This window comes from Vombatus ursinus, unplaced genomic scaffold, assembly GCF_900497805.2.
Source record: "Vombatus ursinus unplaced genomic scaffold, bare-nosed wombat genome assembly UNPS02000582.1, whole genome shotgun sequence".
Classification (NCBI taxonomy): Eukaryota; Metazoa; Chordata; class Mammalia; order Diprotodontia; family Vombatidae; genus Vombatus; species Vombatus ursinus.
This window is the reverse complement of record NW_020940360.1, coordinates 27,670,896-27,689,138: the sequence shown is the minus strand read 5'-3', so window position 1 is coordinate 27,689,138 and position 18,243 is coordinate 27,670,896. Positions and strand designations below refer to the sequence as shown.

The window sequence follows — 18,243 nt, the reverse complement described above, 5'->3', positions numbered from 1 at the left end:
GCCAGGCATAATCTACTTTTGTTAACTGTTGAATTACACAGTAGTGACTCATTTCCATAGAACTAACTGTCAAGCCCAACAATTAAGAGACAAGGTCTTTTTTCTCCTTTTTAACATTGATAATAGAAATTCCAAGTGTTCAGGTCCTAAGATAAGCAGATAAATAGAAAGGCAACTCTCTAAGACTTTAAGTTGTAGGGCAGGTCCAGATCCACAATAGTAAATAGAGTTTCTTCATTGGGAATTCCCTATGCTATTGAAACAACAGGTCTGGTCCATGAATTAGGAAGCAACATTGTATAGTAGAAAGGGACCTGGATTTGGAATTGAAGAATTTGGATTCAAACCCCAGCTCTGCAGCTTACTATTTGTCTGACCTTGGGCAAACCACTCAACTCCCTCTGTACCTCAGTTTCCTCAACTGAAAATGAGGGCCTTGGATTAGCTGTCCCCTGATGTCCCTTCCTCTTCTCAAATTTTGTGGTTGTGTGACTATAAGATCTCTGAGTTCCCTTCCAACACAAAACCTATGAATTTGTTATCCACTCTATAACATATTTTTCCAAAATTAAACATGTATAAAGATGGAACATTTTTAAAAAATCAGTAACAACCTATACTATAATTCTAATAGTGAATTATAACATTTCTAAATTATAGAAATTATTTCTAATTTGAAATAAACTATATGGCATTCAAAGATGAATTGATTAAAATCATAATCAACATATGTGACAATCAAATTATAATTTATGGGAAAAGTCAACCACAAAAATGGGTTGCAAATTTATATTCCAAGAGATTGTTGAAAAAACAATGGATGTTAGATGACAAACTATTTTGTAGCATTCTTTATCTCCATAAGAAAAATTGGTTCTTAGATAAATGATTAACCTTGGAGTCAATTAAAGAATTAATGATTCTCAAATTAATCCAATTTCTTATCCTATATAACAAGACATTGTTATTTACATATGTTTGTATTGTTTATGTGTATCAAGAAATAGAATTCATTTAAGAATTTTTGGTTAACATTTTAATTTATTTCTCAGATATCTCTGAGAGATGAATTAAGGATGTAAATGTTAATGAACTGTGGCCTTATATAGTGACAAATGAGTATGTTACTAATAGCAATATATCTTGGTCTCAGATAATAAGAGCTTTACTGAGAATCCCATTCCTTTGTAACACTGAAAAAGAAAGTAATACCACCATTGAAGGTCTTAGGTATTGAAAGTTAGGAATATTGTCATTTTATTAGGAGATAATTCTTTGTCACCATAACTAACAGCCTATCAGTCCTTTGACCTCTCACATTGAAAATATAGTACTATTCAGAGCAGGTGGGAATCTTTTACCAACAAGCGGCCCTAAAAGAGAAAGTGTGAGATATAGGCAAGAATATTTCCATTCATCCAAGCAGATACTTCCCGTATCTTCATTAGCAGCCTGGTATCTACTACTATGTGTCTATTCCTATGTTCTGCTTACAAAGGCACATTGAGGCAGTACAGCACAGTGGAAAGTAAAATGGATTTGGAGTCAATAGGCCTAGACTTAATTCCCACTACTGGTGCTATTATCTTGTGACACTGGACAAATTACTTAACCTCCTTAGGCCTCTGTTTCCTCATCTGCCAAATAAAAGGGCAAGACTAGATGGCATCTGCCCCTTCTTGCTCTAGAGCTATGATTTTATAATTCTATGACTAAGCTTCACATGGTTTCAAAACATAGAATAGGTTTTATTTTTTATTTAAACAATAAAAGACTCACATTTGAGCCTACGCCCAGGCAGAATTTCTCCCATGGTCAGCCTCTCCTTCTGTTCTGTCTCTGACTTACTACAGGCACCTATACAGCATAGTGTAGGGTAACAGTGAGGGTAAGGAGCTTGAGGATTCGAGGAGGGTCAAGACCCTTTTCCCCATTCCATTGGTCCCTACTTCACCTCATCCCACCTCCATGGAATCCATACAGTCCTTTCAATGTATAATAATACCCTTTGGCAGGTCCCAAAAAGAGCAAAGACTCAGTCTATTCTTGTGCATTTGTACTCTGTGTCTTCTTGATGTTTTAATGGTCTTTCCTTCGTGGCTTTTTCCAGTCAGTGGTTCAGTGCTTTACTATCACTGAATAGGCCTTTCTTGTCACTGTTCAGTTGTCTTTCCACTGATGCTACATTATTGCACTATAGCTTGTATCTATCTGGCTATGATTACCATCCACTGCTCCACGACAGTCATTTTTTTTTCCCACTGTCCCTGTCCTCAAGCTTAGTTTTGCTGTCCTGTGTTCCCTTCTCCTTCCTAAGGGATAATGCAAACTTTCAAGTAACTGGATCATGGATTATACTAAGATACCATTACATCTCTTTTGTGATTCCAGTGTCAGGGTGCTTCTAGCCATTTAAAACTTTTCATCTCTTTCATCCCCAAGGTCTGAATACTTCAGGCCTCTTTAAAATCTATTTTTTACACAGCCCTTCCCTACACAAGAAATATCTCCTCTGGTAACAATAGAAACTGTTCCTGTTCAAGAGTATCTATTTTTCTGCTTTGGAATGGCTCAGAGTGAGTCCATATCCATTTACCTCTTCCTTCCCCAGTGGCTAGGCAGTGAGCCTCCTACCCACTTTAGATTCTCCCACTGAGTTTTGGGCAGTTTGTTGACAGCAATCCAGCTCCCATTCCATTTCTCTATTCATTCCCATCTTCCTCTGTGGCAGGTCATGCAAATTAGCTTAGTACTGTTGCCCTGGAAAAGGGAGGGAGAAGGGTCAACCCATCCCAAGGAAATGGCAAAGATTCATGTCCCTGTTACAAATATACACAGTATCATAAAAGAGTAGAGTAACCAAACACAGGGATTATCAGCTATGGGGTCATAAAAGAAATCAGTGTGATGCTATCTTTTCTTATATATGCGTGTTCTCCTACAAATCTTCTATAAATCCAGAACAGTACCCAATGGGAAGTGATTGATCTAGACTAGGACTCCTAATAGAACTAGGGAAGAAAAATTCCACAGCTCATAAAATGCATAATTTCTCCTATGTACTAGGCTTTGTTCCTTTCCTTTATGTTCTTAAATACCAACCCACTATAAATATCAAAATAACCAACATAAGCAAAACTTTTTTAAAAATCCTCCCTTTTCCTCTAGACTCCCTTACATTTGGATAAAACATTTTTTTGCTGTGTTTGTCTTATGTTTGAATTGTCTACATAAACTACTAGTAATAAGTAGATCCACATTTTCTGGATTTATATGAAAAGTAGCTAGTATGATTCCATATTTGTAGTCATTTAACAAATATCATTTGATTGATGGTTGAAAGTACACATTAATCCTTGCATTGCTAAATCTTAGTTCTATTTAGACATAAGGTAATGTGCAAATCTTACACCATAAATTTTTTGAAGTGGTTACTATAAATTTATTTGACCTTTCTCCAAATATATAATGCAATGCAACATCTATAGTAGATTCAGGATGTCCATAATGACCCTCTTATTTTTTTATCCTCACAATAGAGTAGTGTAGATAAGAATAGCTATCAATTCTATATTGAAGACATAGGATATCATCAACGATGATATTAAAAATTGAGTAGGTTGAAAACTTAGGAGGAATATTGTTACATTCTAAAAAATTTATTCTCTTCATAATAATACTGAATTATATTTCCAGCAGAAGGTTTACTCACAAGCTTGCTGTCTGAGAACAAAGTACTTTGTGATTGTCATTTTCCTGGTTATATTATATTTTTAATTTGGTTATACAGCAGTTTTTTTCATTATGATAATGAACCATTCAAGGTTAAGGATGAAAAGACAAACAATTGGATTATTAAAATAAGTGATATATTTTTAATTAAAATAAATTTTTATTTTGTTAGCTTTTTTACTATGCCTTTAGTTAAAATTTAAAAAGCCTTCCTAGTAAATCATTTCATTGTATAAGTAGAACTAAAACTCCTTTTGTGATACTTCTAAGAACAACAGAATTTAAACCCAGGCAGATAGCATTTACTTTTAAAATATGCTACAATTCTAGAAGGTCATTTTTCCAATTTAAAAACTGTAAGAAGTCAGAATCATTTGAGTACCACAGTCCTCTAAAGATAAGTGCATATATGTGTGTATGTGTTTATATGTGCATACGTATATATGTGTATGTATACAAATATTATTTATTTATTTATATTTATTTATTTGGGATCTATCATTAGGGGTATTAAGAAAGATCAAAGTCTACTCCTCTAATCCTCATCTGGGGCAGCACCAATCTCATGCTTTGCAGTCTGCTGCTGGGATATACCAGATGTTCATAAAGTTCTTTTGCAACTTTAATTTTTTTTCTAATTTATACATGATTGTCACTTGAAAAATGCAATTGATTGCATTTTGATATGTTTCAATTGCAATTTCTAGACTTAGACTCTTTTTTATATTATTCAATCTCATTTTCTAATTAATTATTAATATTCCCTAATTGCTATCCTACTTCATCAATTGCACTGATGATACTGGCCCTAAGCTTTTTGGTTAATTTTTTTAAAATGAATATAAATAGGTCATTTACAGTTTGCTATCACCATCTAGAAATCCAGAATTATTTAAGTTTAGAAGTATAGAGGTCTTTACAATTAGACTATATAGTATACATACTAAGTCTAGACTAGGACTGTACTTGAGTTCAAGAAAATCAGACATTAATTAGTATCAGATAAACATTGGAGAGTAGGTTGAGGGTGTGAGGATTGGGTTATGAAATACAAATCATCTATGTCAGACATCAGAATTACAAAAGATATTAAAGACTAGAAGTGAAAGTTAAATTAATGCTTTCCCAAAGTAATTTTCTTCCCTGCACCTTTTTTTTTTCTGGGAACACAACATCAAATTATTTTCGAGAGGGTTGGTCCTACATGGTAGTATTCCATTAATATTTGTAAAGCCCTTTTAAACAGCTGGATAAAATATACACTGATCATATAAAAATTGTTATAGATAATATTGTTATTTACTCGTAGTCCTTTCACATCATGCTTATGATAAATGAACAAGCTAAATTAACATCCCAATCTTAAGGGTTTTATAATACAATTATAAACACAGAAACACACAAACTATAATCTATAAGTAGATATTCATACCGTCATAAATCCATCCAGCAAACCTGAATCGGGCTTAGGAGGTGCCTGCAGCCGTTCCATTGACCACTTTTCAATAATAGACGAGACTTGGCTATTTTCAGTATTTAAGATTCTGAACCCTGTCATGTTAACACCACTGTATCGGTAGGGTTCCACATCAAGAGCAAAGAGGTCCTGATAGAAAGGGCAGAAAAGAAAATGGGTAGATTGTTATTTTAAACAAAGATTCTTAATTAATCTGAACTAACCAAAATTTAGCTACTTCAATTTTTCTCAAAAAAAACAAAACAAAACAAAACAAAACACTGAATGTTGACAAAGTGAGTGGACAAAGAAAGGCATATGAGATGGAGGTATGCCACACCTCTGAACATCTGGAGATCAATTCATATCTGCCCCAAAGCAGAGATCTAAAGAAAATTTTCCATACATTTATGTCTAGATAGATAGTCAGACATACAGAAAGACAAACAGAGCACTTTCTAGGCTCATTTAGTGTGATGGGCCAAAGTATATATCTTGACTAAACTATCGATTCACAGAAGACAGGAGCTGTATGTTTAGATCTCATTGTATAAATCAACTATTTCAACTAAATTAACTATTACTGGACTATGTGGTGTTATGCAGAATAGTGTAATCAACAGCATGCTGGACTTGAAATCAGGTGAAACCTGGATTCAAATACCTCCTCCATTTCCAGCGGTGTGACCCTCAGCAAGTTTCTTCACCCCTCTCTACTTTAGTTTCCTTATTTATAAATTAGAAGTTAAGTCCAATGATTTCTCAGGTTTCTTCCAGCTCTGAATATATCATCTGATGATCCTAATACCTTATTAAATACTTGGATGATGACTAAAATTATGGCATCAATAAGTCTGGGAACTCTGTAAGAGAGTAGCTATAAAACCACAGATTTGTGAGACATTACTGAAAAGGCTATTGACTATCCATTTTCTTACACACTTCGCATTTTCCACATCTGCTACTCTCATGCTACATGATGAGCTCAAATGTCTGCTGTTGTCATCACATATTTCTAACAAATGGGGGTCACCAAAGAGACTTGAGGCCTGGTGAACCTTGAGATTTTCAATCAGAACTCTAGCCTCAGTGTAGCACTTTAGCCCCTTGCCCAAGACCAACTCTAGCTGCATTTTCCTATCCTGGTCTTCATGTTTCTTGGGCCAGCAATAAGCACTTGGGATAATCTATCCCATTGATGTCTTAACTTCAACCATGAAATCTAGGGACTGGTAAAGTCAAAATATATAAGGAAGCTAAGAATCTAAATCCTGACAATAATAGTTTGATATTGCTATTTTTCAGACTCCTAAAAATGGACAAAAACCTATACCCAGATCCTATGGATACTGTTGGGAGCCAGAACAAGAAACTGGGATGCTAGTATGAGAGTTTAGCTGGGGACTGGAATCACACCAGTTAGGCTTGGCTAGGTCACAGATAGGACCATGGATGGACTTAATGGTACTTGAGGTCACTCAGTGCAGTGGTTAGTATAAGTAGCAGCAATGGTTGGGAACTTAAGCCAGGTTGAACAGGTGACAAAGTAGGTGTTTGACAGAGATAGCAGTCAAAGAAAAAGGTATCTGAAAGGAGGCATTCTTGATATATAGTTAAATTTAAAATCATCCTGAAACATATCTTAAACTATGTCAGAATTCCTATGTGCTTCATTGTTTTCTTCTGCTATACAATTAAGGCAGAACTTAGGTAATTTACTTGACTCATTCAAAAATCCATTCTAATAATAATTGGAGTTAGGGATATATATTATGGATACTGCTATAAAAATTTCAGAGAAGCCAAAATGTAATATAAAAGAAGATATTAAGAAAATTTTTGCATGCCCAATTACAAATGTGGACTATTGTTTTCTAATTTTAAATGTAGTAACACAGCTAGATCTATATAGTACTTTAAGGTTTGCAAAGCACTTTGCAAACTGAACAGATGAGATGTTAAACATTATATGATAAGTCGAATATCTTGTCGTATCCAGTTGTTATGTCCCTTCAGACACCATGTTTGCAATGCATGTGGACCTCAGTTTCCTCAGACAGATGATACAGCTGATGGAGTGCTAGAAAAGCAGTTAGGAAGTGTATGAATTCAAATCTTCAGACACTTACTAGCTGTATGACCCTGGGCAAGTAACTTAGCTTCATTTTTCTCAACTATAAAATGGGTCTAATAATAACTCCTACCTCCTAGGGTTATAAGAACATAATAACATTTATAAGCACTTTAAAAACTAAATTTCTATATAAATGCTAGCTCTTGTTGCTGTGAAGTTAAGTGGTTGGACTAGACCTCTAAGATCCTATGTAATTCTAAAATCATAGAATCTAAAAATAAATCTAATTAATCAATAATATTTGTTTGTAAAAATAATAAATATAGGTAAAGAACTCACTTCATTAATTATCTAATAAATTATGTTTCAATTATTTCTACATAATTTTTTACTACTGACTTTTAAGGTAAGCAATGTTATTAAAAACCAAAGTGATATGTTTCCATTCTGTCAGGTTTAAAAATGATTAATAAATTAAATCTTCTAAAATTCTGAAAGATGGTTCACTCTGCTGTAAGATCAAAGCCCTTCTTGCCTTTTTATTGTACAAAGCTCTCCTTTGATATCAGTGATTCAACCTATTTGTGTCATTTTGAATGCAATAAGAAAAACCACAAATTATAGCAATCAACCAATCCATATTTATTGAGTACAAAGAATGTATAAAGCATTGCCTGAAGGGTGTGCAGGATACAAAGAAGGTAAGACATGGTCCTTGTCTGTCAGGAGCTTACCATCTCACTAAGCAGTACAACAGGTACACATAAAAAAAAAAAGACTGTTATGATAAGCACTGTGTAAGAGGACTGAACAATAAATGCTATCAGTTCAGAGAAAGAAGAGACCATGGTGAGCTAGGGTGGTCAGACAAGGCTTCAGATAAAAGAGGCAGAATTTGAACTGAATTTGAAAGCACTGGTAGGATTTATCACACATTACAGGTTTGAGTAAAGGCCCAGCAGTAGGAAAGACCAACACAATTAAAAGAACAGAGATGGAGAAGGTTTATGTAGGAGAGTAGTAGGAAACAAACCTGGCAAGATAAACTAAAGTTAGACTATATAAAGCCTTGAATACCACAGAGTTTGGGTTTTTATCCTAAAGACCAAAAGTGCCAATGATTTCTTAATATAAAGCTTCTTTTGATCTTTGGGGTTGGTGTGGTATTGCTAATAAATACAATTCACTGATCACTGAAGGACTAGTCATCCACCATGTTCTTTCTCCCATGAACATAAGGCTATTACACTGAGTAGCTCATATATCCACTAGGTCAAGTTTCAAGATTTACTGGTTGCTAGCTATTGATTAGGAAGAATTTCTCTAGGCAACTGGAGACATAGAAGCTTTTTAGAGAGGTGGGTAGCATGATAAAGATGAAAGAATTACAGGGGGAGAAAGTATGGAGGCAAGGAAGACAATTAAAAAGAATTACAATAATATAGGTAAAATTTAATGAAACTTAAAGTAGGGGGGTAGCAATTGAAACTAAAAAGGGACAGATCCTAAAGACAGTTTGAAGAAAGAATTGACATAATATAATGACATCATTGAGTGTGGGGTGGGAATGAGAATATGATAAAGTAGGAATCAGTGATGACTCAGAGGTTTTGATCCTCAATGACTAGGAGAACCACTGACATAAATACAATGCAGGCATACCTTGGAGATATTGCAGGTTTGGTTCCAGAGCATTACAAAAAAGTAAATATTGCAATAAAGTGAGTCACATGGATTTTTTTGTTTACCAGTGCATATAAAAGTTACGTTTATACTATGCTATAGTCTATTAAGTGTGAAATAGTATTGTGTCTAATAAAAACAATGTGTATGCCTTACTTAATAAAAAATCTCGTATTACTTAAAAAATTGATAACCATCATCTAAACCTCTAGCTAGTTGCAATCTTTTTGCTGGTGGAAGGTCTTGCCTCAATGTTGATGGCTGCTGACTGATCAGGCTGGTGGTTGCTGAAGGTTGGGGTGGCTGTGTCAGTTTCTTAAAACAACAATGAAGTTTGCTGCATCAAGTGACTCTTCCTTTCACTAGCACACTTAGAGGCCATTTAGGATTATTCATTATCCTAATTTTGATACTGTTGTGTCTCAGAGAATAGGGAGGCCTGAAGAGTGGGAAAGAGATGGGGGAATGGCTGGTTGGTGGAGCAGTCAGAACACACACAGTATTTATCGATTAAGTTTGCCTTCTTATGTGGGTGTGATTTGTGGTGCCCCAAAACAATTACACAACAATAAAATTATTTTTCACAACATGACTAATGTGGAAATATGTCTAATAAGATTGTACATGTATAGCCTATTTCAGATTGCATGCCATCTTGTGGAGGGGGGAGGGAAAGGAGGTGGAAAATTTAGAATTCAAAATTTTATAAAAGTGAATGTTGAAAACCAAAAATAAATAAATAAATAGTAATACTAAACATCACTGACCATAGATCACCATAACAGATGTAACAATAATGAAAAAATTTTAAATATTGTGAGAATTACCAAGATGTGAAACAGAGACATGCTGTTGGAATACAGCTGTTGGAAAAATGGTGCCAACAGACTTGCTTGGTGCAGGTTTGTCACTAACCTTCAAAATGTAAAAAAAAAGAAAAACAAACAAACAAAAAATCCCCATGATATCTGCAAAATGCAATAAAATGAGATATATCTGTAAGTCATGAGGAGGACTGATTTTGGAAGGAAAATGATTCGTTCAGTTCAACAAGGACTTATTAAGAGCCACTAGGGATGAGGCACTGTGAAAGGTGCTGAGGATGCAAATACAAAATAGAACAATGGTCTCTGTCCCAAAAAAGTTTTAGTTTTAGGCATCCAGAGTCTGAAGTAAAAATGTCCGTGAGGCACTTGAAAATATGGAAATGGAAACTGAGAGAAAGGTAAGAACTATAGATAAAATCTGGACAGTTTTTCCACATAGATGTGATAGTTGAAGCTGTGAGAATAAATGAGTTCTTTAAGACTGAGATCCTAAAGAGAGAAGAACAGAGAAAAAAGACCGAACCTTGTGAAATGTCAACATTGCCATGGCAGGAGGACAAGAGGAGTGAGTACAAGAGAAAGAGAGGGCACAGTTGCAGGAGGAAAATCTGTATTGTACAATATCAAGGAAACCAAAGGCAGGAAGGCTTTAAAGAAAGAAGTGGTTGTCGGTGTCAAAAGCTATACAGAGGTCAAAAAGGATGAGTGAGAAAAAAACCTTTAGAGCTGGTGCATAGGAAGCCATGGAAGACTAGTTTCCATAGTTTCAATAGAGCACTGAGCTGGATATCAGATTGCAACAGGTGAAGGACAGAAGAGGCAGCAGTAGTGAGGAAGTAGAGATTTCTAACCCTAACTAGATTTCTAACTACTCATTCAAGAAATTTAGTTATGATACCATGATGACAAATTAATCCTCTTTAATTAGAAAGAAACAAAAAAGATTGAAATCTATTCCCACTAAGTATAACTTTTAAAGCACACTGTAAAATAGGATTGAAAATTACAGATAACCAAAAGTACTGATTCAAATAGCCTCATGTTAGTAGGATATCAGAAAATGCAAAATATGACCAAGTGAGATTCAATCTAACATATGTTATAACGGATTTTTGTTTTTTGCTCAAAGATAAACAGATCTGTAAGATGGTTTCTACTGAAACTTTTCTCATGTATTACTCACAGAAATGGAAAAAAAAACACAGCTGCCCAACCAAGGTTTTCTATAGAAATGTTAATGCAAATTGCTGTGGAAGCCTGAGAGTGATTTTAAAGTGGCCATCAGCAGGCAACTGCTGTCAGGTTGTCTTTAATGCAGCTTTTAACCTCTGGTTCTTCGAAGCAAAATATACTTTGAAATGAGTGACTTAATGTGGGTCCCTCCTCTGGATAATTTGTTAGAGTCTGATCAAGCCCTCGTAAAGAAAAACCCTTTAGCTTCCTGTGTTTTTATGTTCCCATGGACTCTATGAATCAATCAGTGATACTGAGTTAGTTCCTTGTTGCATCGCGTATTTCTATTTCAGCAGTAATAAAAGAATGAATGGATGTATATTTTAAAGGTATCCATTTATCAGAGTAGCACTTAAAACAACAACAACAACAACAACAACAGCAAATTACGTCCCAATGGCCCTGCAAAATTAGACAAAAACAAGAAATATATTCACTGGGAATTAAAATCTGCAATGCTATTATTTCAAAATAAGTAGTTTACCATTAAGATTTATGAGTTTCCTCTGATGCTAGCTAATATCACTAACTCTTAAATTTTGATAAAAAAGACAAAATTACTACAAAAATACCATGTGTCATATTTCTTTTATCTCATTTAAAAGGCTATTTGTCATGATCAAATTATAACAATGAAAGTTACTGATACTTAAAGCTAAGAAAGACTTTTTACCATCATCCTTCTGATTTAATAAAATACTTACCAGTGTAGTAAAGATGTAATGATAATACTCGGTCATCATTCCCATAGCTAATGCCTAAGAGAGAAACAAAAATTTAATTATTGCAAGGTCACACAATATGTAAGTGTGTGGCTTATGACAAGTAAGAGCAAAACAGTTAATTCAACTGGAATCCAATCTACTATATTTGAGTTACACTAAAATCAGGTCAAGCAAATCATTTCTCAGCAGTTAAAAGAGATTAATAACTACTAAAGGAATTTATGAACCAGATCTTCTGATAGAAAGATTACTATTAGAATGTTGGGTGTTTTAAGTCTATAGCTTTACATATTAATGAAAGCATCACTATGCCACCAAAACCCTGAAATCAAGATGTATTAGTTCATTGTATTATAATGAATATAGTCTTCACTAAAAAAAAAAAAAAAGTCTTTAAATGAAGAGCACCATTTCATTGTGAAAAACAGTATTACACATTTTTTTAAGTGCCAGAAAAATCAAGGAGTCCTCATGTTGAGCCCTTTAACATTTCCTTAGCAGTAATGGAGCAGATCCAAATTTACAACCATTATTCAAAAAGTACAGATAATTAAAAGTAGGATTTCCAGCCTTCCTAATTGCAAAGTAGTGAATTGTTATGTTTTAATTCCACATTCTTAAAGTTCTCATGAATTTTACAACAACATACTGAAAGTAACAGTTTTTGGAGTTGAAATATTCACAAGAGGAAACTGTCTTTTCCTCATCCTGTAAACTCCTTATAAATACTTGGGGAGTATATCTCCAAAGGTATTCATTTTAGCTGCTAATGATTGTTAAATGCAGTTTTGCATGTAGGGAAGACATGAGAAATGGAAACAAGTGCTTTCAAAAGGGACTGATACATTTCTGCAAGATCTCTCTATTCTCATCAGCTGAGCGGTTTCCACAGTACCATTGCCAAACACATTTTACATTATGATTGGAAGAGCAAGAGGATACTATTTTTCCATTAACTAATGAGAAAAGATAAAGCCTATGCTTTGACTATGTGGGGTTTGGAAGAGGAAATTTTTAGAAGGATTCTAGATGGTAAGTGAAAGCATTTTATGAATGGAATAGAGGGAATTGTTTTCTAGGGGCTAATGAAAAATGGTGCTGCGGGGCAGGTAGGTGGCACAGTGGATAGAGCACCAGCTCTGGAGTTAGGAGGACCTGAGTTCAAATCGGCCTCAGACACATAATACTTCCTAGCTGTGTGACTCTGGGCAAGTCACTTAACCCCAAGTGCCTCACTAAAAAAAAAAAAAATGGTTCTGCAAGAAAGGAGAAGGAAAGACATTTATGTGCCAAGGACCTATTGAATCCATGACTAAATCTCTAGGAAACAATTCTAGCATGGATAGTGACTTTAAATTAGTCGATCTGTGTAAATGTTTTGCTCTTCAATCATTAAAGCAAAATTAACAAGATCAAGTGTTTAGGGTTACATGTTTGACTGGATAGATACTATGTTGGGAATTGTTGGGAAAAAAACTTAAATGATGACAATTAGTTGGGGCTAAAATCTATGTAGCTAAAATAAATAAATAAAACTAGCTAAAATCTAGTTTTAGATAATACACGAGGTTGTACTGGAGATTACTTTCTTAGTATAACTAGGCAAGCACATTTATAAGGTTTTACGTTAAATTAAGGATACAAGAGGAAAAAAAAACATTCTTGCAAATGCAGGCACTTGTAACAGAGAATTTCTGGGAAGTATCATACCTAAGTAAATAAGTGAACAAGAATTGACTATTTGGTTAGTGTGTGAAGGGAAAATAAAATGGCAGAAAAGCCTGATTTAAATCTTCACTTAAAGAATGCAGGATCTATAAAAGCTGACTGACACAGTAAGAGATGCAAAGGTACAATCATCTCGGAGTATCAACATCTCAGATGCTTTTTTCCAAGTATGAATAATATTACCAATATAAATCTTTTTTTGCATTTGCATACTCAAATTCATATGCATATGATCCTGGGGAAGTCCTTTAACTCCAATGTTTTTCAGGCAATTGCCTCAGAATTTTCTAGACTATTTTAGCTGGGTAATGATCTATGTTGGTGGAGGGATTCCTACATCAGGGGTATTTTAAGTGAATGAAACCACAGATTATTTGTGATTCACATGTATTCGTAACATCAATTTATTGTTGAATAACGTGAAAGCTGAGCTTCAGTTGAGAAACAAGACAAACACTCATCTTTATAAGGTAATCATATTGTGACTTTTTTTTTTTACTGTGTATATTGAGGGGAGAAAAACTGGACCTACCTGAATATATAGAAATCTGTACAAAATAATGGGTCCTGTAACAACTAGAAAGTTATGAGGATAAGGAATGGAGCTGTGATTTCAATGACATATTGAATTCCTGAAGAGGAAATTCCTTTTAACAATGTAGATCAGCATCTTCTCTGCAACTTACAGCCTCAGAGAGTTGCCTAGAGCCCTAAGAGGTTGCCCAGGGTCATACAGCCAGAATATATCAGAGGTGGGACATGACATAAAAGGGGAATTCAACATATTGGTCTGATTGACTAACAGATAGTAGACCCTGAAATGGTCAGTCACAAGGACAACCTCTACCCTTGGCAGACCAAGTCATTCAAAATACCTAAAAGCCACAGGGAGGAGGAAGAAACAAGCCTAGAAACTGCTAACAGGGCAACAATCCATCCCTGTTACAGACTAAGTGATCATCCTACCCTATCCCCCGACTCTTACCACTACTCTGGATGGCACAGTAGCTCATCTCTACAAAAATGAGTGAGAACTTCTGGGTTTAATATTATGTGGCCAATTATGGGGAAGGGTGTTACACCATCCTACGGTTAACTACTTCAGGCCACATGAGATTAATTACTGCAAATAAAACAAGGGATATTGTTCCTCTTGAGGATAAATAGCAAACAAGGGCCAAGAAATGTAGTTCTTAGGATCCAGGATAGTATTTGAGAATTTTATAGGACATTTGGGACTGAGGGCAAAGTTTTAACTTATTTAATCCTTATTTAATCAGGAGGGACTTGTGGAAACAGTCCTTATGCTATCTACCTGAAGGTCCCATAGTCCTTCTGCTAACTGTCTGTCAATTTCTGCCTTTAATCTGAAGCAGCTCAGGCTTCCCTGCTCAGCCCCACGCTGACTGATTAACCTTCCCTGGTCTCTAGACAGGCATCGTTGCAGTCAGTCTCCTCTGCCAGTACAACTGAGGCTCAGAGAGCTTGAGTAAATAGTACAAAGCCACACAGTCACTAAGTGGCAGAGCTGGGATTCAAATCCAGGTCCTCTGACTCAAAATAAAGTGTTTTTTTCAGAGATATCATGCAGCCTCTCGGAAAAGTGACTTGATATCCTTTTGGCTGCTGGGGTCCCCTCAAGGCTGGTTAGAGACCTTCATAAATAATTACCAAACTCAGTGAAATCAGTGTGTGATCTTAACAAGAACGTCTCACTGACCAAAAATCTTAATGCAGGATGAACAGGGGCATAGATAATTGAAATTTCCAGCCTCACAGAGGAAGTTCCTATCTTTATGTCCCTGGGAATCCTCAGAGCCAAGAAAATAAGCTCTGATATACTTTAGTAGATGCAAACAGATAAGAAGTTGCCTTCTATTCCTTCTTATATTCCAAAAGGATTAGGAAAACAATATGTAAAGGTAACATCATAAATGGAAAGGGGGCACAGAAAGAAGACAACTACTCTATTAGATATTACAAAATATCTTTAGAGTGCACCATAGAGATACTTTACAAATTTGCACATACATACCATATTATATATACATATATAGATATATCAAGTTCAACATACATGTAGCTATGTCTCTCTACACACACATATCTATCAATATGTATATGTATTTATATATTGATTTTTCAAAAAAGTCAATCATGAATGGGCTATGTGCCTTTGGACTTCAGTTCCCCTGTCTGTAAAATAAGTAGGTAAGCCTAGAGCAAGGGTTCTTAACTCATAACAGGGATCTGGTATCAGGACAACTCACCCTCATCTGAGCATATATAAAAATAATGTTAATGCCTTCTTAGAGAAGATTGTTGTTACACAGGTGTTAGTGTGGTATAGTGGGTATGCTGGATTTGGAATCAGAAAATCTGGATTTGTATCCCACCTCTCCTTACTACCTACATGACCCTGGATAATTATTAAATCAAGAAGCTTTTATTAAGAGCCTACTATTTACTAAATATCTATTTCTAAGGCACTGGGCAAGTCAGTGAACTTTTCTGATCTTCAGTTTTCTCATCTGAAAAAGGAGGGCATTGGACTAGGATGACCTTTAAGATCTCTTCTGGCATAAAATCTCTGATTTTATGACTTTGTTCATGCATAGCATATAGTGCACAACAACTACCTTTCCATGATACCTGCTTTCCTAGAGAAAAACAGAGCACTTTCAGTGCATGCCATGTATATTTACAAACAATATTATAGCTTTTTGAAAAGTATACTAATTCATATTTAGACATTCTACAAATACTTAAATTTTTATATAAAGGAAAATTAGACAGCAATTTTCATATCATCTATTATAAAAATATCTCAATTGAACTTGACTGATTTTCTGCCTTACTGGGGAAAACAGCTGTTGGCCATTTGAAAGAGAAAACCTTCAACTCCAAAATTTAATTTATTAAATATAATTGAACCTTGCCATTTAATCAAGTCAGAGATTACCTGTTTCAGAATGCCTGCTGCCATTTCATGGCTGCAGTCAAAGATTACGTGAAACTCCTTGCCTCTTTTCATCTCCTTTAGTAAAGGTTTTGCATCCTTTGTGTCAGCAGGCAACTGACGTATTTTCAACCGCAAATTGTACCTTGATGGAGCTTTGATGAGCTCTTGCAAACGAATGAGGCCTTTAATGAAAAAAAGGAAAAAATATTATAAAAACAATGAAAAATATACTCCTTATTAAGACATACTCTCTTTTATTGTGGCCATTAATTTACATACAATGATATTATAGCCATATTCTAATATGAAAATAATATTATGGTTATAAAACATCATAACCATATTATTATGGTATGACTGTAGCTGGTCATACTCAATAGATCCAAGTTTCTAATTCTTTGTTGTTATAATTTGTTCTTTTATATTAATCAACAGGAATAAATCCAATTTTGGAATTACATGAACTAATCTATTTGTTATATTGTCCTAAAATTATTATATCTGTTTCCTAAGTATGATCTTTAAAAAAAAAATTAAATTAATTCTATCCCAGACTAATTGTTCATGATTGTTTCTGAATAATCTGTCAGACTTCAACATAGTTTAAATTGTTTACAACACTGGAACATCTACATACATAAAGATGATGAGTTTATTTTGTTTAATTCCTTAAAACTAACACCAAAGACAGAAGAAATAGAATAGCACAATGGGAAAAGTGAAATAAACCCAATAATATTGCTGCTTAACATCAAGTTTGGCATTTTTTATTCAAATAATTTCTGTGTAGAATTCTAACTATACAATTTTTAGTTTATATCAGTGTGATATTCTCCAATATAATGTACAAATCATAATCTGTGAGTGACCAACTTAAACATTACATTATTTAACTCTTTTTAAGAAAGACAGAATAAGAATAAGAAAGACAGATCTTCCTTAAAGTACAAGTTTGTCTCTCTATTAAAAAGATGATGTATAAAATTATTAGTAATGCAGGAAATCTAATGTTCATAATTTAGTAATAACATAAAGTTTTCAAAACAAATACTAAAATATGTAGTAATATTATTACATATAAAATGAAGTGTATTATTTTTCAATGCTTGTATTATCGAAGAAATAGGTGTACTAATTTTCAAAATGTGAGGGCATAGAAGACTACGCTTTGCCCTATTCCATTAAATATTTTTATTGGTGACTTGTACTAAGATGTTGATGGTATGCTTATGAAATTTATAAATGATACAAAGCTATTAAAGAAAGATATGTTGGAAGATAGAATTGGGATCCAAAAAGATATTGACAGATGAGAAAAAAGACAGAAATTAAACATGATGAAAATTAATAGGAATACATTTCAAAGCCTGTATTCATACCCAAAAACACAACTGCATAGGTAGCAAATATCAAGACAACCATTCACATAAGAAAAGAACCTGAGATTTTCATGGGCTACAAGCTCAAAATGAGTCAGCAATAGTGACCAAAAAGCTAACAAATTATGAGAAATACCAGCAGCCTATCACAATAGTCTGGGCATGAGGTGATGGGGGTCTACACCAAGGTGGTGGCAGTATCAGAGAAAAGAAAGTGTGGAGACATGGAAAAGATTTTACAAAAGTAAAATTAAAAGCTAGGTGGTACAGTGGGTACAGTGCTGGGCCTGAAGTCAGGAAGACTCATTTTCCTGAGTTCAAATTTGACTTCAGATACATAATAGCTGTGTGACCTTGGGCAAGTCACTTAAGCCTGTTTGCTTCAATTTCCTCATCTGTAAAATGACCTGGAGAAGGAAATGGCAAACCACTCCAGAATCTCTA

General features: G+C 34.5%; 1 protein-coding gene across 1 annotated transcript in view; it reads right to left on the bottom strand.

Annotated features, from left to right (window-relative positions):
- GRIK2 (glutamate ionotropic receptor kainate type subunit 2) overlaps positions 1-18,243 on the bottom strand; it is a 790,978-nt gene that overhangs the window by 449,578 nt on the left and 323,157 nt on the right. Inside the window, exons 4-6 of the mRNA XM_027855426.1 lie at positions 16,421-16,602; positions 11,710-11,763; positions 5,165-5,338 (exon numbers count right to left, since the gene is read on the bottom strand). Of these exons, the coding sequence (XP_027711227.1) occupies positions 5,165-5,338; positions 11,710-11,763; positions 16,421-16,602 (410 nt within the window). The remainder of the gene's footprint in view (positions 1-5,164; positions 5,339-11,709; positions 11,764-16,420; positions 16,603-18,243) is intronic.